The 24,532-nt window shown below is 47.3% G+C and overlaps 1 protein-coding gene across 1 annotated transcript; it reads left to right on the forward strand.

Moving 5' to 3' along the window:
- Positions 1–914: 914 nt before the first annotated feature.
- On the forward strand, positions 915–23,566 carry ube4a (ubiquitination factor E4A (UFD2 homolog, yeast)). The gene is made up of 20 exons (XM_088939992.1): positions 915–1,002; positions 4,169–4,341; positions 5,167–5,343; positions 6,392–6,504; positions 7,335–7,487; positions 8,867–9,026; positions 9,279–9,481; positions 10,003–10,194; positions 10,452–10,785; positions 11,550–11,676; positions 12,372–12,679; positions 14,239–14,371; positions 16,036–16,226; positions 17,006–17,106; positions 17,728–17,841; positions 18,573–18,747; positions 19,048–19,228; positions 19,507–19,654; positions 20,129–20,286; positions 20,797–23,566. Exons 2-20 carry the CDS (start codon positions 4,212–4,214, stop codon positions 20,930–20,932), a joined length of 3,234 nt encoding a protein of 1,077 aa, XP_088796118.1. The 5' UTR covers positions 915–1,002; positions 4,169–4,211; the 3' UTR covers positions 20,933–23,566.
- The last annotated feature ends 966 nt before the right edge of the window (positions 23,567–24,532 follow it).

Below are 24,532 nucleotides of genomic sequence, written 5' to 3' on the forward strand. Positions count from 1 at the left end.
ATATTAAATGTGATTTTAAAAATCTTTATTTTCCTAGTTATTATAGATTGACTTGTGAGTCTGCAGAAATACTGATTTTATATTTCTGTTATTTATTGAATTTCTATCCTCTTATTTAATAAAATTGAATATATGTCTGTCCACTTCCTGGTAAGTAAAAGGAAACATATTTGTGACGTGCATTTATGTTGTATGGTTAAAAAGAAGTTACACAGTATAAAGTCTGAATCATTTTTATTCAGGTATTGAAAAGAAATGACATTGTTGCCGTTGTTTAATGCTCAAGTGAAAATGACACAAAATAATGTTTTGTTGCCATTGAAGCATATTACAAAACGATACCACACTTTTGGCCTGTGAAACCAATCTGCTTGGAATGAAGTCCTGAAATTATATTGGTCTGTAAATCACATCCAGAAACTCACTTCCGTGTTTCTGGGTTTAAAATCCAGTTACAGTTATGCACACCTAAACTCACACACTCGGGCCCCCTCAAGCAATCGTGTATATGTTCAAGTCAAGACTAGCTTTTTGGCACACTTAACAGTCCCAGACAATAGTTACGTTTGTCTTTTACAAAGTTTACTAAGGCTGCAATTCAACCTTTAATATTCTGGCATCTTAAATATCGTTTTATTGGGATTTCGCTATCTCCAAATCGGTGGTTCTTACGGACGGAGCTGCTTTAAAAAGGTCTTCCCTTGCCCGAAAAAAACAACAACTTTAGATTCCACATTCAATAAAAGATACACAAGTAACCCAATATGTTTTCGAGGTACTCCAGCACTCTCTGTTCTTGGTGAAACCGCTTTTCATTCGGCGTACCTATATTCCACCGCCCTCCTGTAGTCTTTCCCTTTAAGACACTTCAGCTCCTGCCGTCTCATACTGATGACGTTTTACTCATTTCTGTTGATCGAGGAACTGAGGGTCCTTGTGTAGTACCAAAGGAAAAGGCAAATACGGTGTGATTACTAGAGAGAGCAAAAAAAAGGTGGCCAGGTAAGGCGATCGTCTTTTTGGGCAAGGTGGGCCATTTCAGTATTACAAGAAGAAGATCATAAAACTGGTAAATAGTGATCTTAATGTTTTTATGCCCGGTGGATTCTGCTGGTAACGTGTCGCTGGATGTGCAGAACTGCATTTCCCTCTACTGTCATCGATCTTAAGGTCAATAATCTAAACTTTACTGATAAGGAGGCAATTATATGTTATGTAATCGGTTAGTGTACACATGTTTTTGTTATAGTTGTTATGTTTTGACGGTCACTTTTGATTAAACTGTAACGTAATGCCACGTTCAACTTTAAAATCCACAGCACCTGTCAACTCGCCATATGTTTTAATGTGCTTAAAGCTATGTTTGCGGGATAAATCCAAATTTACATCGCAAAAGGAGTCGTTGAAAGTTACTTCACTGTAAACATCACAACGCTAAATGATTCTGCAACCTTTTCATCTCCTAATTACTCCTGTTTTTTATGAGCTTCAGTTTTAAGTTGTTATTCACCATCGATTAGAAAAAAAAGAAGACAAATTGTGTTTGTGTTATGTTGTAGTAGTGCATTTCATCAGATGCAACGACACTGAAACTGAATTCCGTTTGTGTAGTGCGTACCCTAATTAACTTATTTAAAGCTTTGTCAGTTTCACTGGGGTGTATTATCCGGACAGTGTCAGAGTTGAGATCGCGACGTCTTCATCATGAGGAGGATAAAGATCAGTTATTCACATCAATATTGCAATGATGTAGTGTTTATTAAACATTGCGCTATCGATGTAATTGATCGACGAAATAGTTATTTAAAAACCCTGCATTAGTATAGGTGATAATGTGTGGACGTTTATGCACAAATAAGACAAATAAATAGGACTTCGGTATTCTTCCTATTTTTAAATGTGCTTTCCAACTAAATGAATGTGAATGACCTTCAAAATTATCTTGGAAACATTTATTTTTAATAACTTTAAAGTGCGTACATCTTTTATGAATTTAGTGGTGTTACAGTTACATAACGTCGTAATCTTACAAAACGAGCTCATGGCCGGGTTCAGTCCTCTGCCATGGGCACTGTTTTTGATTTATGTATTAAACATGGTGGTGCTGCTGTGTGATTGTGCCAGTCTACTGTATCTAATAACAGGTAACAGAAGTTCAGGGACAGACATTAGAGAAGGGCTGTCAGACTCATTTGCTGGAGGGAACCGTGTCTGCTGGTTTGTGGTTCAACCTACATAGTGTAGTAAACAGCAGACCTGGTTATTATCTTAATTAGACACCACTTGACTTTCGATAACCACTTTATCCAGTTCAGGGTCACAGTTTACTGTGACATCTAAAAGGTTTTTCTTTAGGTCTTATACAGTTGATCCCTAAAAAAAAAAAAAAACACACTTTAGGAAACGTGCAGTTACCTATATGACACCTTCAGGCGTAGTTAGAAGTCTTAACAATCATGCTGTTAATGAAATAATTTAAGCAGCTGAGAGCTAAGTGAGAGGACAAAATCAAGAGCGCGGCAGGCCCCTGTTTTAGAGAGTTTCAGGCAGTGTTTTTCACTCGGGGAGGAGAACACAGGTGCTTACTCAAAGAGGGAATCGTGGCAGCTGCAGGTGTTTTTATTAGAAGTCACAGCTTCTAAGAATATTCAACTGTGAACAGCGAACGTCGAGAAAGGGGCTTTTAACAGTCTGGAGGAGACAAATGAGCAGCATCCCAGCAGTGGTATCATCATCATCATGTCAAAGTTGTTGTGAAGAGCAGACTACCTTCATCACAGTTGTGGCTCGTGTAATTACACTGACATGGGAGGAGACTATGCTGAGGCAGCAGTCTAGAGAACATGAATGCAGTAGGTAACTTGGATTACCTACCGTGTGCTGCTCAGAGGCTGGGCATTAAGAGGAATATGACGATAGCGTCCCTGTGCCCTTGTTTCCAGTGTAGCTTGACGTGGTCGGTCTGTGGCTGTGCACAGTCTCGGCTGACTTGCTGTGAGTTACCTGCTGGGGAAAAAGATCTTTCCTTTAAGAGTTCGCCTTTTACTCTTTTTGGTTCGCATTGATTTTGGAGGGTGCGGCATGTCACTGTGGAGAATGCATCGTCATTGTCTAGGCTGAGAGGAATCTACTTGAGATGCTTTGTCACTGTGACCCCCAGGTCTGATCTAACTGCACTGTAGACACAGAGCAGGGCTGGACCTCTCCCGATGGTGGAGGGGACTCATAAGAAACCAATTAGCTTTCTGCAGCAATAGCCAGTGCTCAGGACAGCTCCCTGGCCTTTAGATATTGCTCCAGTTTGGCAGGGTGCCCCAGGTGCCAGAGAACACCTTTTTTTTTTTACATTCTGAGTCTCAGTCACATTGCAGGAGAAAGCCCCACCAGCCCTGTTATTATGCTCAAGCAAATGAATAGGCTTTTGTGTCTTGGCAGCACATCGACAGAGGTAAGAAATTATTAGTTCCATTTCTACCTAGACTGTTCCCTGGCAGTCATGGTGTGCTGCAGTGGTGCAGAGTTCAGTGTTCTCATACAGTGGGGTACGGGAAGAAGACCACGCGTCCCCTGTCTGTGTGGCTGTGTTGTGCAGTACCCAGCCTCTCTGGTGAGCGCAGGTCTCCTTGCTTATGTACAGGTGCTGATTGATTTAGAAAGGTGAAGTGTGACACAGTGGAGTCTGTGTGTGCCTGTGTGTCAGTATTCTGAGCCTTGGAGTATTTGTGTACATGTGCAAGCTAAGAGTCAGCTGGGTTAGTTCATTGATTGTGTCAGCCAGTGCAGTGGGGTGTGAGTGAGTTACTTCTCAGTCAGTGGTGGGAACTGTCACTGCAGTGTGTTTGTACGCAGTGTCTCGAGGATTGTCTGTTTGTGCACAGTGTCACAAGGGTTATGTGTTTGTGCGCAGTATCACAAGGGTTATGTATTTGAGCACAGTGTCGCGAGGGCTATGTGTTTGTGCGCAGTATCACAAGGGTTATGTATTTGTACGCAGTATCACAAGGGTTATGTGTTTGTGCGCGGTGTCACGAGGGTTATGTGTTTGTGCGCAGTATCACAAGGGTTATGTGTTTGTGCGCGGTGTCACGAGGAATATGTGTTTGTGCGCAGTGTCACGAGGAATATGTGTTTGTGCACGGTGTCACGAGGGTTGTTTGTTTGTACACAGGCTGCTGGGCAGTGCCTGTGGATGGAGTTGCTGCCCCAGTGAAATGACCGACCAGGGCAATAACAACCAGAGCTTCTCCCGAAACCCCTTTGCCGCTCTCTTCAGCTCCGTGGCCGATGCCAGACAGTTTGCATCTGGACAGAAACAGCTGCAGGAGCACACACAGCCTCCACGTGAGTCCCATCCCCATTGCTGTTACTGGCAGTGCCCTGATGCGTGTTTGGACGGTATTACCTGGCGTACACAGTTCCCATACACCAGTGCTTACTCATACAGACGAGCTCCAGTCTTGCTCCAGACGAGCAGACAGTATGGGCACAGTCATAAATTACTTTTATTGTAAATCAAGTGATATCTTATCACAAATTCTAAAGTGCCCAAACAGTCCCCAGAGGAACACACAGGAACAAATTAGTATGTGCGTGCATGTTATGGGGTGTGATTGCAGGAGTGTCCGTAGGAGTGACCATGTGTGCGTGCTGTAGTGGGGAGTGATCGCAGGAGTGACCGTGTGTACGTGCTCTAGCCGGGAGTGACCGCAGGAGTGATTGCAAGAATGACTGTGTGGGCGTGCTGTAGCGGGGAGTGATCGCAGGAGTAACTGTGTGTGCGCGCTCTAGTGGGGAGTGATCGCAGGAGTGACCGTGTGTGCGTGCTGTAGTGGGGAGTGATCGCAGGAGTGACCGTGTGTACGTGCTCTAGCCGGGAGTGACCGCAGGAGTGATTGCAAGAATGACTGTGTGGGCGTGCTGTAGCGGGGAGTGATCGCAGGAGTGACTGTGTGTGCGCGCTCTAGTGGGGAGTGATCGCAGGAGTGACTGTGTGTGCGCGCTCTAGTGGGGAGTGATCGCAGGAGTGACTGTGTGTGCGCGCTCTAGTGGGGAGTGATCGCAGGAGTGACCGTGTGTGCGTGCTGTAGCGGGGAGTGATCGCAGGAGTGACCGTGTGCGCGCGCTCTAGCGGGGAGTGACCGCCCGGCCCGCGCTGCCCTGTTTCAGTGGACGACTCGGGGGAGAGCACGGAGGAGTCGGAGAACTCGGTGTCGGACAGCATCGACGACAATGACGACTCGCTGGCCGAGATCAGCCGCTCCTTCCGCTCCCAGCAGGAGCTCTGCCAGCAGCTCAACGTCAACCACATGATCCAGAGGATCTTCCTCATCACGCTGGACAACAGTGAGTGCCCCCCCTCCCTAGCGCCCAGGTGCAGCCCGGCGCGGGTACTGCTGGCCTCGAAGACAGAGAGCGCTTTGTTTCCAGCAGGGAGCTCTCACCTGGGTAATCGCTGCTCACTGATAGAACGCTTGCTCGGCCCTTGTTGGTGCTCTGACGCTCATGCCAGGTGGAATGACTTATCCTCGTTACACTGAAGGGAAGGCAGGGGCTGTCTGACTCAGCCGAGCGGATCTGCCATCATATCATTACCGCCTTTAGAGAACAGCTGTGCTCCTGAAGCACAAACTGGGATCCAGCCTTCACCGGCTTTATACCTTCTTATTAAACCCCGTGGCCTCGCTCTCCCCCTCTCTGGGTGGCGGTGCGCTGTGCTGCAGCACATGCCATCAATCCTGGCGCAGGCAGGAGCCCTGCTGACGTGCTTGTTTCATCTGCGGCACCTTCATGATGGAAGCGCTGTTTAATTCCTTAATAAAACAGGGGAAAACGTTTTCAGCTGCAGCTGGGTTACCGACTATCTCAGGCACCTGTGTGCCCAGATTGATCAGTCCGAAACCCGATGCCTCGTTTTCATGATGCCAGTGTTAAACAGCCTTTCTAAAACAGGCTGTTGCAGCGCTTTAGGTGTCATTTACTAGGCTTCTAAAGTGAGGAATATGAATTATTTTCTAGACCTCGGCAAAGTCCGTGTTCGGCACCGTTTCCTGGGAGCTTCGGTCTCGGTTCCCTTTGATCAGAGCAGTCAAATCCAGCTTCTCGGGAGCTGCATTAGATGATACGGACTCTTCCAGTCCGTCATGTTGCATGACGTCGGTGCACCCGCCCTTAGCTGACCCCTAAATAATGTGATCAGTCTTGCTCCCCAAGATCATTCAATGAATTTTGAATGCAATACAATTGCAAGGAAGAGCCCGCTCATCTGACCAGGCTCCAGTGACCCTGGTCTTGCCCTGCGTGTTAGAAGGGAAGCAGTAGGGTCTGAGTTTGTCTCTGCTCTCTCTCTGGGTGAGCGAGTAGCCTCAGCCCCTGTCTGTGTGCGGCTGTGCAGGTGACCCCAGCCTGCGGGGGGGGAACGGGATACCAGCGCGATGCGTCTATCTGGAGGAGATGGCTGCAGACCTGGATGGACAGGACTGGCTGGACATGGACAACATTGAGCAGGTGGGAGAGTGCTCTGGTAGAGACATGCATTCATGTATCTCTAGATACTCTGGGCCCTATGTTGTATAACACCTCTCACACACACACACGGGCATTGACATGGCACTTATACAAAATAGGCATCCCGAATTATATGTGGTGCACTGTGCCATGTAAAACACATACACAGGAGAACTTTCTTAATGACCAGGCAAGATGAACTATATTAGAACATGCGAATAGTTACAAACCACTGGTGGCCCATCTGGCCCATTTGGAGGTTTTGATCCAAGGATCTCATCCAGCCTCTTCTGGAAAGAAGCCAGGATGTTGGCTTCAACGACACGGCTGGGCAGCCTGTGCCATACCCCCACCACCCTTGGGGTAAAGGAGAGTCTCAGTTTTTTTTAAAGGCACGTGGTGTCCACTTGTGTCCTCTGGTATCTGCTTGACTGTTTGATCTGAAGGATTTTTAATACTTCTATGTTCAAAAACCAAGAACGTGGAGTTCCTTCAGCCCACCGGCCGCAGGATGTCACTTTAAACGCAGAGTGGCTCTGCTCGCTGTCCTATGGTCTGATTCCTGTTGGTGTAAGAGCCAGACCTGTAATTTTAAAGCATATCGCCCGAAACAAAACCAGACGCAAGAAGAATATACACAAACCGGGCACCCTGCCACAGAGATGAATACCAGCAGGACACAAGGACACACGGGAAGACACCGTAAATTAAACAGAAGGAAAAATGAAGAGTCAGTGGGTCACTTGTGCTGTATTCATTCCCTAACATCCAGTTATTTTATACTGCGCACCCATTCCTGGGATTTCTGTCTGCTCCTCTCTCCACTGCAGGCCCTGTTTAACCGGCTCCTGTTGCCAGAGCCAGGAAACCACCTGATCTTCATGACCTCCTCCAGCGCGGTGAACATGTCGGCGGACCGTGACGCTGGAGAGAAGTGTGCGGTGCCCTACCTCTACGCCTGCTATCAGAGAGCCAAGGAGGAGGTAGGACGGGGGGCCGGGGAGAAGGAGGTTTCCAGGCCTGGGCCAGGCAGGTCGTCTCGCAGTGGGGAGGAGGTGTCGGGATCGAGCCCACTTGACGGCGGCTCTGGTTTGGTGTGGGAAAGGTCGCTTATCTGAGTCCCACCTTACCGCCATTCCTGAGAAGCTGACTCAGAGGAGCTAAGCAGCTCCAGGAGGTTAGTTTCAGTGCAGTGCAAGAGGAAAAAAACATATTCTCAACTTTTCGAATACATAAATGTAATCAGAGAATTATATCCTAGCAGGAAATGCTACGAGTTGCAGACGCCCTTAGTGAGGGAGTGGGGTGGTGGCCCAGGGGTGAGCATTGCTGCCTTGCAGTGCTGGGGCCCTGGGTTTAATCCCTGGGGTGCTGTTTGGGTGGAGTCTGTATGTTCTCCTGGGTTTCCTCTGGGAGCTCCGGTTTCCTCCCACAGTCCAAAGATATGCTGGTAGGTTAACTGGCTTCTGGGAAAACTGGCCCTGGTGTGAATGTAAGGGCCCTAAGATGGACTGGCACCGCTGCTTGTCAGGTTAGGCTCCAGCGTCCCCAGTAACCATGTATTGGATAAAGTGGTTAGGAAATGGGTGGATGAAAGGGACACTTAAGTGTGCCACATGAGTCCAGGATAAAAGCACTGGATTCAGGGGTGATAATCAATCCAGGGACGAAATGATGAGAGGGGAGAAAAACCATGTTTTCTACTCAGTCCCGATTTCTCAAATCAGTTATTACATTTCAGTAACAATTAAAATTCATTGATGGTATAGAAATTTTTTTACAAATTTCAAATTAAGCACAAAATACCATGAATTTTGTGAAAGCACTATAAATCGCCGTGTTGTCGCAAACCCCTGGTCTCGCCACGGACGAGAGCGAGAGTTCGCACGTATAGCGACACGAAGCGGCCCTTCCTGCTCACTAGTCGCTGTAAAGACTAATGTAACGTGACGTACGAGAGAATAAGTTCAGGTTGGGCAGCAGACGTTTCACTGCAGTCATGTTCCAACTTGCTCTGCATTGCAAAGTTAACAAGTAAGTAGTATTTGTCGGCAGAACCATCTTGAAGTCGAGAGCAATATTTCTATTGGATCAAGAAAGATGTATTCGCAAGGCCTGCTTGTTTACAATGTCACAGAGCCGCAACACATCATGGGAAATTGGGTTGCCTCGGCCTGAATTGCGGAACATGGCGCATTCCTGGAAATGTAGTCTAGTTTGTGGTCGGAGGTTTTCCAAGTTACTGTGTACATTTTGCGTGGATTCTTTCTAGAAAAATAGCGTTGCAGTTCCCCTTCGCACCTCTCTGACGGGTGCTCACTGTCCAAACGTCCAACCGCGTCCCGCACTTGTTGTCCCCCAGGTCACCAAAGTGCCAGAGAAGCTGCTGTCGTACGCCGTGCGCTGCAAGAACCTGACCGTGTCCAACGCCCGCACTGTCCTGCTTACCCCAGAGATGTACGTCAGCCAGAACATCTACGAGCAGCTGCTGGACCTGCTGTTGGAAGGCGTGAGCGGAGCACGTGAGTTCCCAGGACCCTGAGGGTGGGGGGGGGACCTGATTGGAGGGGTGTTGTGTTATTATTTTACGGAATTGGAGGCAGCTTTTCAAAACGGGACTGCCTCGATCATGCACTGTGGCGTAAGAACTTGCTGTTTTCTGAATTTGCAGTGTTTAGATGACCCGTGCAGAATGCTTTGTTTTCTGCCGAAGAGCGGGGCTCTGCCCTCAGCTCCGCGGGCGACCTCATGCATCCCCCCTTCTGTATCCTCAGAGCTGGATGAAGTGGTGGAGTTTGTGGAGGAGGTTATCGCCGCCCTGGTGGCCGATCAGGAGGTGCGCACCTTCGGGGAAGTGATGGTGCCGGTGTTGGACATCCTGCACGGTCGAATAAAGGACCTGGAGCTGTGCCAGCTGCTGCTCTACTCCTACATGGAAGTGCTGCTGTACTTCAGCCGCCAGAGGGACATTGCAAAGGTCGGGTGTCGCTGCCACCAGCACAGGCCGAGACAGTGAGGGCGTTTATAGCAGCACACATACTGTAGGTGCATAGCAAAGACCTCAAGGGCCGGGCTTCAGTTCAGAGTAATTTAAAAGGGCATTTATAAAATTCTTGTTTTTAATGAGTTTTCTGGGCACATTCTGTTGAAAAACTATTTCTCCTGTGATAGAATTATTAGTAGAACATTGTTAGACGTGCTCAAATAATTATAAGATTGTGCCATATTTTATACCACATATATATTGAATCTGCTTAAAAAGAGTATTTTCTGAGAGGAGAAATAGAATTGCTAGTCTAGAAATTGAGATGCTGGAAGACGGTTGTTCCGTGCAAGACACTGTTTGAGAAATAACCAGGTTTCAGCTTTCTTCAAGATCCTAACACCTTGCTTCACCCTGCAGGAGGAACAATCCAGCTGCCCTGGAGTTTCTCTCTGTGTTAAGTGGCATGATCATGAAGCAGCTCAACCACAATCTCGCTTTCTTTCTTGTTCCAGGTATTGGTTGAGCACATCCAGCCCAAAGACCCCAACAATGGGCTGCAGTACCAGAAGACCCTGCTGGGGGCGGTGCTGAACATCTCCTGCCTGCTGAAGACCCCCGGAGTGGTGGAGAACCATGGGTTCTTCCTCAGCCCCTCGCGCTCCAGCCCACAAGAGATGAAGGTGCAAGAGTCCAATATACACCAGGTGAGACGAGCTCTGTATCTGTCTGTGCCTGCGTAGTATTGTAGGGAAACATAGTATCTGGCCGAGGAGTCTCGAACTGTGGCTGAACATTGCAAACGAAAAAGACGTACTTCTTTCATTCGTGAAAGTGCTCGTTTTCCGAGCAATCCGTGATGAGGTTTCGCATGGGACCAGGCTGTGATTTCTTCCTGGTTCAAAGTGCGCTCAAAGGACACCCCTGACTCCTGCGGCCCTCTCTCTGCTCTGGCTCCCTGCAGTTCATGAGCCAGTTCCACGACAAGCTCCACCAGATCCTGAAGAACCTGCTGCAGCAGTCCACCGAGATGCGCCACCTGCTGCTCTCCTGGCTGGGCGGCTGCCTGCAGGCTAACAGCGGGCGCGCCAAGATCTGGGCCAATCAGATGCCGGAGATCTTCTTCCAGATGTACGCCTCGGACGCCTTCTTCCTGAACCTGGGGGCTGCCCTGCTCAAGCTGTGCCAGCCCTTCTGCCGACCGCGCTCCGCCAAGCTGCTGACCTTTAACCCCACCTACTGCGCCCTGAAGGAACTGAGCGAAGAGGAGCGTCGGAATCGGAATGTGCACGCCCGAGGTCAGGCCAGGACGCCGATAATAGCTTGTATTGCATGATTGTAGAGTTCACTGAACTGATGTGTGCTACACCTGACATGTGTGGTACTATAAGCATGACTTAAAGGGTTGTTAAGGCATTAAGATTCTATGTGACCAACTTATGGTACTAAGACAGTTCTCTGCTGTCTGACTGAGTCCAGAGTAGCTACGAGAGTTCGCTGCTGTCTAACGGAGTCCAGAGTAGCTACGACAGTTCGCTGCTGTCTGACAGAGTCCAGAGTAGCTACGAGAGTTCGCTGCTGTCTGACTGAGTCGTGAGTAGCTACGACAGTTTGCTACTGTCTGACTGACTCCAGAGTAGCTAAGAGAGTTCGCTGCTGTCTGAGTCAAGAGTAGGACCTTTGCTACTGTCTGACCAGCTGAAGAGATACTAAGTGTGCGGTTCACTCATTAATTTAGTCTTTACCGTCTCTTTGATCAAGAATTGGCACTACTAGACAATATTGTATGCTAAAACTTAAATGGCTGGATTGTGTGCACTTGGGAGGAGTCACCCTACACTTCCTCATTCTCCCCCGTGTGCGGCCACAGGGTTTGTAGCTGTGAGCCAGGATGCGAACAACATCGGGTGGGTCTGGCAAAACAATTTTGTGTCAGGTGGTGTCAGAAAATAAGAAAACAACAATATTGGCTGGTGCAGAACCTCAGGCATTACTAATCCCTTGAGCTCAAAATGTTTCAAATCTCCCTCCGTCGTGTGTTTTCTTCCTGTTGCCTTGGCAGGTCTGGATAAAGAGACTTGTCTTATCCCAGCTGACCCCCAGCAGGTGGTAGAGTTCCCCCAGTCTTACAACCTGCTGACCGAGAACCTCATTCTCACTCAGTCGGCCCTTCACCTGGGCTTCCACAGGTACGTGCCGGTGCTGTTTGGCTGAAACGCCCGTGCCGAGTGGCCCTTCCTGTCACGTTGGCCAACTGGGTACAGTTTGTATTCAGAACTATAACCCTTTGGCGCTTACAAACCCTCTGTGATAACTCAGGGCCCCGCTTTCCTTTTTTTTCTCATGTGTAAGAAAAAGTACCTAAGCATTTGAAAGCGATCTGACTCAGCTATTGTTACTGTGAGAGTGTGGAGCAAGCTGCCCCATCCATCAAGCCATATGATTGAAGCCTATACCCTGGCTTCACTCCACAAACAGGTGGAACAGATCTCGGGATCAATTAAGCACTAGCAACCTAATGAGTTCGATGCGCCAGGTGACCTCCTCTTTTTTGGTTCCTTTTTCATTGGTTTTTATATTTAACCAAAAATTGCAGTGGCAGGTTTGCATTTTTAAGCGGTTGAGTATGCAGGCATGCCTTTGGATGACCCCAAAGATTATTTTGCTTGGATGTTATTGCATACATTTCACTGAAAATGTCTTAGTAAAATCTCTGCCTGGGTTACAGATTCTGGTTTGCAGCCCTGCTTGTGTTCTTACTGGATCATTGCTAAGACACCTCTTCCTGTCTGGAAAGGAAGTGGCAGAGTGGCGTGCATGTTTCCCCTGTCGCTGCAGCTGGTGCTCACGCTGTCTGCCGTGATCTGCCTCCCCGTCTCCCCAGGCTCCACGATCAGATGGTGAAGATGAACCAGTCTCTGCACCGGCTGCAGGGCTCCTGGCGGGAGGCCCAGCGGGGGCCCGGCCCCGGGGCCGAGCAGCTGCGCGAGCAGTTTGAGCGCCTCATGACGGTCTACCTGTCCACCAAGGCGGCCGCCACACAGCCCGCCATGCTGCAGTGCTGCCTCAACCTGCAGGCCTCTACCGCCGCCCTGCTGGTGCAGCTGGGCCTGGGCAACGTGGGCCCCGAGCACGTCGAGCTGAGCTTCCCCTTGCCAACCGTCACCAACAGCCTTCTCTGTTATGTGCCAGGTATGTGCCACCTCAGCCCTGGACCACAAAGTGTGTCAATACTTAGGACTGCCAGCTGTCAGTATTCAGAACAGCACTGATTGTATTATAACAATTGCTTACACTTATATAGCGCTTTTCTGGACACTCCACCCAAAGTGATTTACAGGTAATGGGGACCCCCTCCACCACCACCAGTGTGCAGCCCCACCTGGATGATGCAATGGCAACTATTGTACTGGCTTATGCTCACCACACATCAGCTATTAGTGGGGAGGAGAACAGAGGGATGAAGCCAGTTCATAGATGGGGATTATTAGGAGGCCATGATTGATAAGGGCCAATGGGAAATTTGGCCAGGACGCCGGGGTGACACCCCTACTCTTTTCGAGAAACGCCCTGGGATTTTTGATGACCACACAGGATCAGGACCTCGGTTTTACGTCTCATCTGAAGGATGGCACCATTTTTACAGTAGTGTCCCCGTCACTATACCGGGGCATTAGGACCCACACAGACCGCAGGGGTGCCTCCTACTGTTTCCTCTAACACCAGGTACTGGCCAGGTTTACACCTTGTTGAGCTTCAGTGGGCTGCCAGTTGTGATCTCCAGATGAACACACAAACCACGTGACACTGCACCCAGCTGCAGTGAAGCACGGTTACAAACCGACGAGTGCTTTGCCCTGACAGATCCATGAGCTGATAGTGGTTTCAATGGGAATATTTTTGACAAGAGCACCTGTGTTATCTGGGAGATTGTAGCAGGGTGTATCTCTTATGTTTTAACATAAATGTAACTAACAAACTCTATGTGCTGGTTGCGATTTCATAGAAGAAAGAAGGCGGTTTAACACTTTTTAATTATAGTTTAAAGGGCAGGTACTGAGGTCAAGCATAGAAATTCCAGCACCTCTGTCTGTAGTTCTGGAATGTGTAGATAAACAGGTGACGTCACTTGTTGTCCAATGTCACTGGTAGGAAAACAAAAATAAAATCTGGGGTATGCTAAGATTGTTCTTATTCACAGTAAGGTAATTGTTATACATGACCATGTTTAATGTATTTGAACAAGGAAAATGAAATGTAATAATATGGTTTAGCCCATCTATAACCCAGGTTTGCACTAAGCTAGTTTTACATTGGAACAAGTAAAGGTTTATTCCAGGCTGACAAGAAATGCAACGTTTCAGCTGTTGGAGCCCTCTTCAGTTTGCTCAAACCTGTTTTCTTTCTTCTCTTTTCAGCATGGAACTAACCTATTACTTGTTCCTAGTTTTACATTGGTTGGGAGATCAGGAAGAAAGTCTCAATAATGGATAAGGGAGCAATCTGTCTCTGTGAGGCCTCGCTGATTTTCCCTGAGAAACATAGTGCTCATGACAGTGATGCCAGTTAGTGGGATCTGATTACTTCTCAGTTATGTACTGCCCGTTCAAGTCTCTGAGCTGTCGCCAATCTACAATGCAAGAGTTTTTATTTTTGTCTTAACATCTCAGCTATTTTTTTTAGCCTTACAGAACTGTATCTGTTTTTACATGTATTGAATTCTTTCAATTTTGTATTCCAAAAAAACCCAGAATTCTTTGCGGAGAACATGGGCGACTTCTTCATCTTCCTGCGGCGTTTCGCGGACGAGGTGCTGGAGACGTCGGCTGAGTGCCTGGAGCAGGTGCTGCACTTCATCACTGTGTTCATGGGCAGCGAGGACAGGTAGGGGGTCGCATCTCAGCATTTCTTTTAAACACGCCTGGGCGTCAGCTTCGACAGCATGGCTGGACAGCTTGTTCCACACTCCCACCACCCTTGGAGTAAAGAAGTACCTCCTGTCCTTGAATTTAAAGGGGAACTGCAGTCCCAATTTCTCAGACTGCTTATTAAGTCTCGGTAACAAGATAAATTATTTGGCATTGTAGAAAAATCGAACAAATCCCAAACTAAGCACAAAATCGGGATCTTTGTGAAAATACTGTAAGTCACCATGGCGTCGTAAACCCCTGGTCTCGCCATGGGTGAGAGCGAGAGTTCCCACGAATTGTGACAAGAAGCGGCCCTTCCCGCTCACTAGTCACTGTAAAGACTAATGTAATGCGATGAATGAGAGAATAAGTTCAGGTTGTGCAGCAGACATTTCACCGCAGAAATGTTCCAACCTGATCTGCATGCAAAGTTAACAAGTAAGTAGTACTTGTCGGCAGAACCGTCAAATACACACAATATTTCTATTGGATTAAAAGAGATGTTTTCACAAGCCTCTTTGTTTACAATGTCACAGGGCCGCATCACGTCATCTGAAATTTTGTTGCCTCGCTCTGATCCGCAGATTGTGGTGCTGCGCATACCTGGAAATTTAGTCTATTTTGTCATGTAAATTAGAGGTTTTACAAGTTGTGTCCATTTTACTTTCGTTGTGGTTTGAAATTCTCTCAAGAATGCTGATTCCTTCTAACCCCGAAATACAAAAATAGCAGTGCAGCTCCTCCTTAAAAGCTCTTCCGCTTTGGACCTGCGGTGTAAATCTGCATCCCTGCAAGGTGAAGATAAACCCACTGTGGGCGTGTGAAGATCCTGTAGCACAGTGCCTGTGAGTGGGTGCTGTTCTGCTTGCATTGTACAGTCAAGAAAACCCCTAGACTCAGGAGAGCTAAGCGTAGTTTTTGAACGTTTAAGTTCAAATCCCTGGGTTTTGTTCCACCTGAGCCACTGTTAATGTAATTAATGATCACAGTTCTCACATTTTCCGTGTTATGTGTGTTTTTAAACCTTTTGGATGTACCAGGGTTGGTAGTCACTATATCAACAGCTATATCACCCTGCAGCTATATCGCCTGGTCAGCACCTGGATGGGAGACCTCCTGGGAAAAACTAAGATTGCTGCTGGAGGAAGTGTTAGTGGGACCAGTAGGGGGCGCTCACTCTACTGTCTGTGTGGGTCCTATTGCCCCAGTATAGTGACGAGGACACTGTACTGTAAAAAAGACGCCGTCCTTCGGGTGAGACGTAAAACTGAGGTCCTGACTCTCTGTGTTCATCAAAAATCCCAGGGCGATTCTTGAAAAGAGTAGGGGTGTTACCCCGGCATCCTGGCCAAATTTCCCCCTGGCCTTTGCTAGTCATGTCCCCAGCTATGAACTGGCTTCATCACTCTGCTGTCCTCCCCACTGAGAGCTGGTGTGTGGTGAGAGTACCGGTGCATCATCCAGGTGGGGCTGCACACTGGTGGTGGTGGAGAGGAGTCCTCATTACCTGTAAAGCACTTTGAGTGGAGTGTCCAGAAAAGTGCTGTATAAGTGTAAGGAATTATATTATTATGATATATGATGATGATGACAGAGGTGTGGGCACTGTGTGAGAAGTTCTCGCGTGCCCACCGGCAGGATGAAGAACCCACACCTAAGGGCCAAGCTGGCAGAAGTTCTGGAGGCAGTGATGCCCCACCTGGAGCCCGTGGCACCCGGTCCGACCCAGTCCAGCATGTTCCAGCGCCAGAGGGTCTTCTGCTCGTACCGCCACGCCGCACAGCTGGCCGAAGCCCTCATCGCCGTTTTCGTGGACATCGAGTTTACTGGTAACTCCTCAGGCAGTTTCTACCCTATAATGCCCCAGCCTGCCCCAGTCCCCTGTCCCAGGTGAAGGAACTCTCAGTCACCCTGGGCCGGGTTTGAAAAATGATTTTCACGACACACTAGCTGTGTCATTTGATTAAAAAAAAACAAACAGTGGAAGGAAACACTTTCTTCTTTAAAAGAAACTTTACTTCTGTAAAGGCGTTGTGTTTCTAATTGGAAAAAGAAACTGAGAGTGGAGGTCATGTTTTTTCTTTTTGCGGAAACTGAAATTGATCTAATGAAAATGATCTCTTTACTTGATTAACCAGCTGTAAACAGGAGCAACAGCAAAAGTCCCCTTGAACAAAAACCTCAGTCCAACGTGTCTCTTAGGAATGGCGAAAACTGATTTGGACTCCTTGGTCTTTCTGTAGTATACTCTCTCGAAACTACTGAAGTTCAACCTTGTGGTTTTACTGTTGCCGTGAAGTCCCTGCGTCGAAATACAGTAATTCTTTCTGTACATTACATTCTTTCCTGGAGGAAAAACGGCTAAAAAGGAGGAGCTGAACAAAAGAAAAAACAAATCGTCTGATACAACTTGTTTTTGTTCATTTCCTGCCCACATTCGTGATACAGTTGTTGACAATTTTAGTCTGTTCATCTCGGGTCTCTGAGGTGTTTTGTTTTTTTCTTGAAGGTCCTGGCTGTATCCTTGTTCTGCCAGTTCTCCTTCATTTCCCCCTAAGCTGTCTTCCAAGTGCCTGTTTTTTCATTGTTCTTGCTGCTTTCTGTCTAGGGGACCCCCACCAATTTGAGCAGAAGTTCAACTATCGGCGGCCCATGTACCCCATCCTCCGATACATGTGGGAGCAGGACAACTACAGGGAGAGTATCAAGGTACAGACACCCCCCCCCCCCCCCCAAGCCATGTCCCTACACCGTTTTTCGTTCAGAAAAAATTCCCACCGTTTCAAAATCTGAAACTATTGCTGGTGACTGGAGTATGTGATGCGGTACAATGCAGCGATGCTCTTCTCTTACCAGGTGGATTGAACCTGGTGATAAATAAGAGATGATTTTCGCCCGTTTGCAGAGCTCATGCAAAGGGACTTTCTGCGCGCATTTCCTGTTTCGCTGTGTAGGGGTGACTTCCTGCTCTGCTGTGGTTGCAGGAGAAATACCCAAGGATGTGTTTGCTGTACACAACCTGTTTTTCTTTGCCACTGATGCAGAGTTTCATTCTGTCCCAGAGGTCATAAGACAAAAGTAATTCAATGCATTGTTGTGACATTAACTCTAGATCTGATGGCTAAATTAGAAGGTTATGGATCTGGTAAATAACTAGTAAGTCTTATTAAGATTTTGATGAGGAGGAGGAAGAAAATACATATTATCTTGAGCTTTTAATGGAAGCAATGTGTGAGCTGAGAGGCCGTTTTATTCCGTGGTGAAGCATGCACTTGCTCACACGCTGAGGAACGTCTGGGCGGTCAGTTGATCAGGTTTGGTCTTGTGCAGCGCTTGGCCGACTACGCCTCGGAGAACCTGGAGGCTATGAACCTCCCTCTCTTCCTGCGCTTCCTGAATCTGCTCATGAATGACGCCATCTTCCTGCTGGATGAGGCCATCCAGGTAGGAGACCCAGGCTGTACGGGCAGGAAAAAAAACAACAAAACAGCTTAGGCAGCTTCAGTAGGAACATTATTTCAAAAGCCTAAGACACTGCAGAGCACTGGTGGTGCAGTTTGAGGTGAGTGAGAGCGTCTTGGCTTACTGGATTGCAGTGACCGCAGTAGGGGGCGTCATGCTGCGTTCAGTGCTGGGGGCATTGCAATCTGAAAACGATGCACATGGTTCAGGCGACCATTAAGAATGGATCATGCAAGCTGGAGGAGCATCGACTAATTCCTGATTTGGAAAAAAAGGAATTGCTTCATGCCATTTTTGAAATCAAATATAATCAAAATCACTTTGATTCGCCAGTACGTGTCAGGTACAGGGATTTGTACCTTGGCACATGTGGAACCTGCTCAAAAGTAAAATTCAAACAGGTGCAAAAGGAGCATTAACATTACTGGCATAATTACATTGGACAATATACAAAAGATGAGGAGACACAAAAAGTACAGACGTGTTGTGTGCTCACAGTACAGTACAGAAGTGTGGAACATGTAGACATTACAGTATATATAAGACCCTTATTACAGTACAGTGCAAATGTCCAAACAATAGACAATGTAGGATAATATAAGAACGCAAGAAGGTAGCAGGGATGTGGGGTGGCGGGCTTCTTCATCTGCTGACCGAGCGGTGTTTGTCATTGACCAGTTAGTTTCCTTTCCTCGCTCGGCTCCTTCCTGCAGTACCTCAGCAAGATCAAGGTGCTGCAGATCGAGAAGGACCAGGGCGAGTGGGAGGCCCTGACCCCCGACGCCCGGCGGGAGAAGGAGTCCAGCCTCCAGATGTTCGGACAGCTGGCCCGCTTCCACAACATCATGTCCAACGAGACCATCGGCACGCTGGCCTTCCTCACGTCCGGTGAGAGAGAGAGAGAGAGGGGTGGTGGGGAGAAGGAGTGGAAAGGTGATACAAGTTCTTATAAAAGCTGTGAAACTGTAAATGGTACCACTTCAGCAGAACCTTTTCCCTTGAGCCGAGTAAGAGTCGTACGTTCTGTTTCTTCGTTTTAAAAAAGGAGTGACAGAATTGTAGCAATCTGAATTTCAATCTGAAAAATTGTCCCCGTCCCCCCCCCCCATCAAACAACTATGGATGTTGGAAGATAGCGAATCTGCCTTTTTTTATCTTCTGTCCTTTCTGTCTTTCTGGACGATTCAGAGATCAAGGTCCTGTTTGTCCACCCTCTCCTGGCCGAGAAGATCATCTTCATGCTCAACAACTTCCTCCAGCACCTGGTGGGTCCCAAGATGGGCGCCCTGAAGGTGAAGGACTTCAGCGAGTTCGACTTCAAGCCCCAGCAACTGGTCTCGGACATCTGTACCATCTACCTCAACCTTGGGTATGTCTCCCAGCTGTGGGCGTTCACCTGTTCTTTCTTTGTGACTAGTATGGGAATATGTACAAGATGCCCTTTTTTTCTTCCTGTTATTCAGTCAGTCAGCGCTTGTTTCCCATCACAGTGTCTGAGTAGCTTCTGCAGGAAACCAAACCGTTTGACAATCCTGCTGAATTTGTGTTTGATTCCATTCTAAAATAAACTCCATTGTTTTTCCGACCGCCCCGCCTGGAAAGCTTGGGTATGACGCCGCGAGCTTTTATTTTCCTGTCCTCCCCCAGAGACGAGGACAATTTCTGCGCCACGGTCCCAAAGGACGGACGCTCGTACTCGCCCACCCTCTTCGCCCAGACCGTCCGCGTGCTGAAGAAGATCAACAAACCGGGCAGCATGATCGTGGCCTTCAGCCTGCTGGCTGACAAGATCAAGGTGAGCCCAGTGCGCGAGTTGATCTGATCTGCTTGTCGGTGGAGACAAAGTGAGGCTTGCGTCCATATTGGCCTGTCCTGCTCCTCCCAGAATCCTCCAGGAGGGCCTCCACTGTCCTGCCCTGACATTAGTATATGCCTGTGACGATTTAGTAAGTGAGAACTGGGCAATTCCTTACACTAGGCAGAGGCAAAAGCAGGAACTGCCGTGTGTTTTCGCTCGTGCTTTGGTCCAGCTTGTAAAATGACCATGCCGTTGGTCGTTTGTGAAGCGCCTGGAGAGAAAAGTGGGGACAGGTGAATGACTGTCCCAAGTTGTGGCTTTAAAACAAACGGCATAACTTCGGTTTTTGAAATCCTGATCTTTGGCTGCCCCGTTAACGATGGCAATGCTTTGCGCCCAGTCTGGTTTTATTGCCGCCCGCTATGAGAAGCCACTCACCCTGTGACTGTATCCCTGTTTTGTGGTGCCCAGTCCCTGGCTGACATTCAGCAGCAGGAGGAGGAGACGTACTACGACGCCCCCGATGAGTTCCTGGACCCCATCATGAGCACCCTGATGCTGGACCCCGTCATATTGCCCTCTTCCCACGTGACCGTGGACCGCCCCACCATCGCCAGGCACCTGCTGAGGTCTGCCTCTCCGCCCGTGTCTCTCGGAAATCCGGCGTGCTCGCTTCTAGGATCGGTGCACCTGGTTTGACGTGTGCTTGCTTTTTCGTAAGAGAGTAGTCAGTGTAAAAGGTGAAGGAACAACTTGCCTGTTGGGTTACTCGCGGTTTATTGGTCAGGGGATCTTATTCCTTTTTGCAAAAACCTCCCAGGAAACCGGCTTCAAGTGAGTGTGTGTCTGGTCATATCCGTGTCTGTCCTCTGTGTATCTGTGGGTCTGCTCACATGTGTGTCTGACTGTGTGTCTGAGTTTCTAATTGAGCTTTGGAAATTTTCAAACTGAAGGCAAATGTTTGGTTTTTGTTATAGCTTAACACTTTTATCCCAATGTTTTCTTTGGATCACTGGAGCGGTGCTGCTTAAAATGAAAAAAAGACACGCGGTGATATATTTTAAGGTGCCATTCTCCTTTAATGGGGGAAAAATATTTGGCTTCGTTTCCCAAGTTTCGCTTTGTGGTGTTCCCTCCAGCGACCAGACGGATCCGTTCAACCGCAGCCCCCTCACCATGGACCAGATCCGGCCCAACGAGGAGCTGAAGGAGAGGATCCGGCAGTGGCTGGAGGAACGTAAACAGGAGAGGCTGCAAATGGGGCCTAGTGGGTAGCCTGGCAACCGGCCTGCCGTGCCCCTCTTCAGAAACACTACAGCATCCCGCCCCCCACTGCTGCAGCCTTCCCGCACGCGCTCACTTTCGCCTTCTGACATCATCCCCGCCGACAGGATGTGGAGCCTTCCACCTGGAAGGAATTCAGAACCGGACATGGGGGTGTGGGAGGGTGCTGGCCTGTAATTTCTTGATTCAGACATCCGTGTTTGTGCCCAAATGCCTCATGCAGGTTAGTAAGGGACGCTCCGGGAGAAAGAGGCGTTCAACTGGAGCTTAGTGCTGAAAAGAATAGGTTTACACGGCTAAAACGATTGTTTATTAGCTAGAAAGGATCTGCTTCTGGAGGGCCAAAAGTCTGACATTTAACAAATGAATTATTATCACTGAAGCATACCTTTATTTTAAACACTAGCCTAAGGTTCAGACATGCATTGCCTGTGGGGAAAAGTCTGTCAAGATGTTTAAACTCACGGAATACTTTTTTTTTGCAGCTGGAGCTTGGTGTTGTCACATGTTTTTCTTTGAGGTAACCTGCACAGCAATTGAGACCTTCACACAAAACCAACCTTCACATGTCTATGACGCTGACTGTATTCAGTAGCATATTATTTGGCCCCGCTTAGGCTGTAGATAAAACATTGTATAGGGAAAGAATACAGAAATATTTCATGTATTGTTGATAGCATATATACAATTTCCGGATCAGGTAGGCAAATATTTAGCATGGTATCCAATCTACTATATGTTGATTCAATTCAATTTTAAAGGCAGCCTGTCTGCTTTCGGTCAGATCCATACATTTCCGGCAGGTTTTCCTTGGCCGTCTCAGTCATAACCAACACCTTTACTTCCAAAAATGTGCTGATTTCTGACCGGTTTGGGGAGTGACTCAGTCAAGTGCGAACATGCAGACGGTGGATTCATGCAAAAACCAGAACATCTACATGAATCTTCAGATGTAACAAACCCTGAAAGAGACTGGTGGCCCTTTTAATCTGGCAGGCCATTTCAGATGCTTAACAGCTGGGCTTCGGCAGTGCAGCAGAGTTCTCCTTCTTTGTGATACAAAAGTCCGGGAGTATTGCAAAAAAACGTTAAGGCAAATGTGAATCCATTGTTTCCATTTATTTTGGTGTGCTCTGTGCCTGTTGGAACCGAGTAAGGCAGCAGTCTTCAATTATTTTTTGTTTAGAAATCTGTTATTGTTACTGGAATGTATGGTTATTTCTGTATTGTATGATGAATTGCAAGCTGTGGCTTCCATTTGTGCTTAAACGGAGGCACAGGGAGTCTTTCTTAAAAGCAAGGGAATTTCCCTGATCCTGTTTTTTTTTTGCGGTGCTTTGGCGATTTAAATGTGTTCACGAGGTTTCGGTTTTTTGGACTTTCTGGGCTCTGTCAGTGTAAACCGCAGAGTTCAGTCATGTTTTTTTCTTCACTAGGCGAACCCAATGACCTCGGTCAATCAATAAATAAAACCATCAGGAATTCAGAGTCCTGTGAGACCAGTTACCCTCCTGACCGGGGTAAAACCCATCTCACAGTGCTAACAACTAACATTTGCTGTAAAAATCATTATGTACTGTAGTAGCTAAACCCCAATCCTTACTATAGGCTTACTCATGCCTCGACCCTTTCCCTAAGTTTGACAGTGTCAAATAATGTGTTATTCCTGTTTATAACAACATTAGTAACATGTTAATGATTTCTGATAACTTACCCTGTGTTGCTAGCGTCCCAGTCGCTTCTCTTATGCTTCTGCCTGCTGTAATACAATCAGCCAAGGAGTCTCTTATCAACACCTACCCTTGAACATGCACTGTGACTGTGCCGGGTCCGGCATCAATGTTTTAAATTGCCCTTTCTGATGAATCAAATGAGGAAATAGTACACAGTTTATATTGTTGGGATGCAGATTTAAAACGAGGGGGGGAGGGGAATTAAAGCTATTCTCCTATAAGAAACCCGTTTCATAGAGAAAGCATCAGGAGCCTCATTTCGTGTTGAGTGCCCTTTAAGAAATCAAAGTGGAGTAAATCTTACTGTGTGTGAACTAAATGGCGGGTTTAGTTAATGGGATGCAATAGAGTGTTGTCAGAAAGACCCCCTTTTACAAGCATTTCAATTTGAGGGGCAGTGGCGTAGGATTCTGGAAAGAATATATAACAAGGCCAAGATTTTCCTGATGCCTGATATTCTGGTGGACGGAGAGACTGACAGGTGTCCTTTTGGTTTCTTTCAAGGAAGTTATAGAGTTCACGAAGGAGTTCAGATTTCACAGCGCGAATGGAACCGGAAGGCTTTGGAACTTTACTTCTAATATTGAGAAAAGTGGCTTTAGGGTAGATGCAGGAAATCTTGAAACATGCAAATTTACTTTATTTTTCAGTAGTTTAAAGCTCATGTTGCTTTTTGTTTTTTGGGGTTTTTTTTTTTTTTTTTGCCTTTACTGGGAAAGAAGCAAGGGAAGGCACAATGCAGAGAAAAAGTTACACCTTTCATGTAGCAGTGACATGCTTTCAAGATAGGCTCTTTAGAAAATAAAAATACAAAAATTCTATAAATAAGAATTGTAAAAAATCATTATATGTATTATTTTTAAGAATTTTATTAAAGCTCATATTGATTGCTTCAGTTTCTTGCATTTCTTTTCTACTTCGATGGTACCTTTCTCATTCCACAGAAGCGTGGTATCTTGTATTTAGATTAGCAGTGTTATGTGACTGCCGAGTGTGTTAGTAATGCTGTCAGGATGAAACAAAACCAGAATAATACCATTCTAAGGCAGTGGTGTACATGCCTTTTAGATCTGTCTCTTCAAACAGGGATTAACATATGTTGGCACTTTTGGTAAGAGAGAACCCTAGTCTTGAGGGTGAATTTTAGGACTTAAAGTTGCATGTTGAAAAATGGGTATTTTAGGAATTCTCCCAATGATTGTACCCGACAACCTGGGATAGAGTATATTTATAATATTGCATTATCGTTAGTGATAATAATATGGCCAGCAGCCATATCACCCTTCATCTCACAACTGGCAGCCCACTGGAGCTCAGCAGGTGTGAGCCAGGTCAGTACCTGGATGGGAGACTCCCTAGAAAAAAAAAAAACCTAAGGCTGCTGCTGGAAGAGGTGTTAGTGGGGCTAGCAGGGGGCGCTCACCCTGTGGTCTGTGTGGGTCCTAACGCCCCAGTATCGTGACGGGGACACTATACAGTAAAAAGGCACCATCCCTTGAATGAGGTGTAAAACTGAGGTCCTCACTCTCTGTGGTCATCCCAGGGTGTTTCTTGAAAAGAGTAGGGATGTTACCCCCGCATCCTGGCCAAATTTCCCCCTGGCCTTTGCTAGTCATGTCCCCCTTAATAATCCCCAGCTATGAATTGGCTTCCTCACTCTGCTCTCCTCCCCACCAATAGCTGGTGTGTGTTGAGAGTACTGGTGCATCACCCAGGTGGGGCTGCACATTGGTGGTGGTGGAGGGGATCCCCATTACCTGTAAAGAGCTTTGAGTGGAGTGTCTAGAAAAGCGCTATATACGTGTAAGCAATTAGTAGTAGTAGTAGCATTAATGGCAGCAGGATAGACACTCCACCC

Source organism: Atractosteus spatula, chromosome 22 (assembly GCF_055471065.1).
Source record: "Atractosteus spatula isolate fAtrSpa1 chromosome 22, fAtrSpa1.hap1, whole genome shotgun sequence".
Classification (NCBI taxonomy): domain Eukaryota; kingdom Metazoa; phylum Chordata; class Actinopteri; order Semionotiformes; family Lepisosteidae; genus Atractosteus; species Atractosteus spatula.

What these genes read in the sequence shown, in the direction of transcription:
- ube4a (XM_088939992.1), top strand. Translation starts at nt 4,212, where the DNA reads ATGACCGACCAGGGCAATAACAACCAGAGCTTCTCCCGAAACCCCTTT. An exon ending in GGAGCACACACAGCCTCCAC is followed by an intron (nt 4,342 to 5,166) that starts GTGAGTCCCATC and finishes GCCCTGTTTCAG; the next exon opens with TGGACGACTCGGGGGAGAGC. An exon ending in CCTTCTCTGTTATGTGCCAG is followed by an intron (nt 12,680 to 14,238) that starts GTATGTGCCACC and finishes AAAAAAACCCAG; the next exon opens with AATTCTTTGCGGAGAACATG.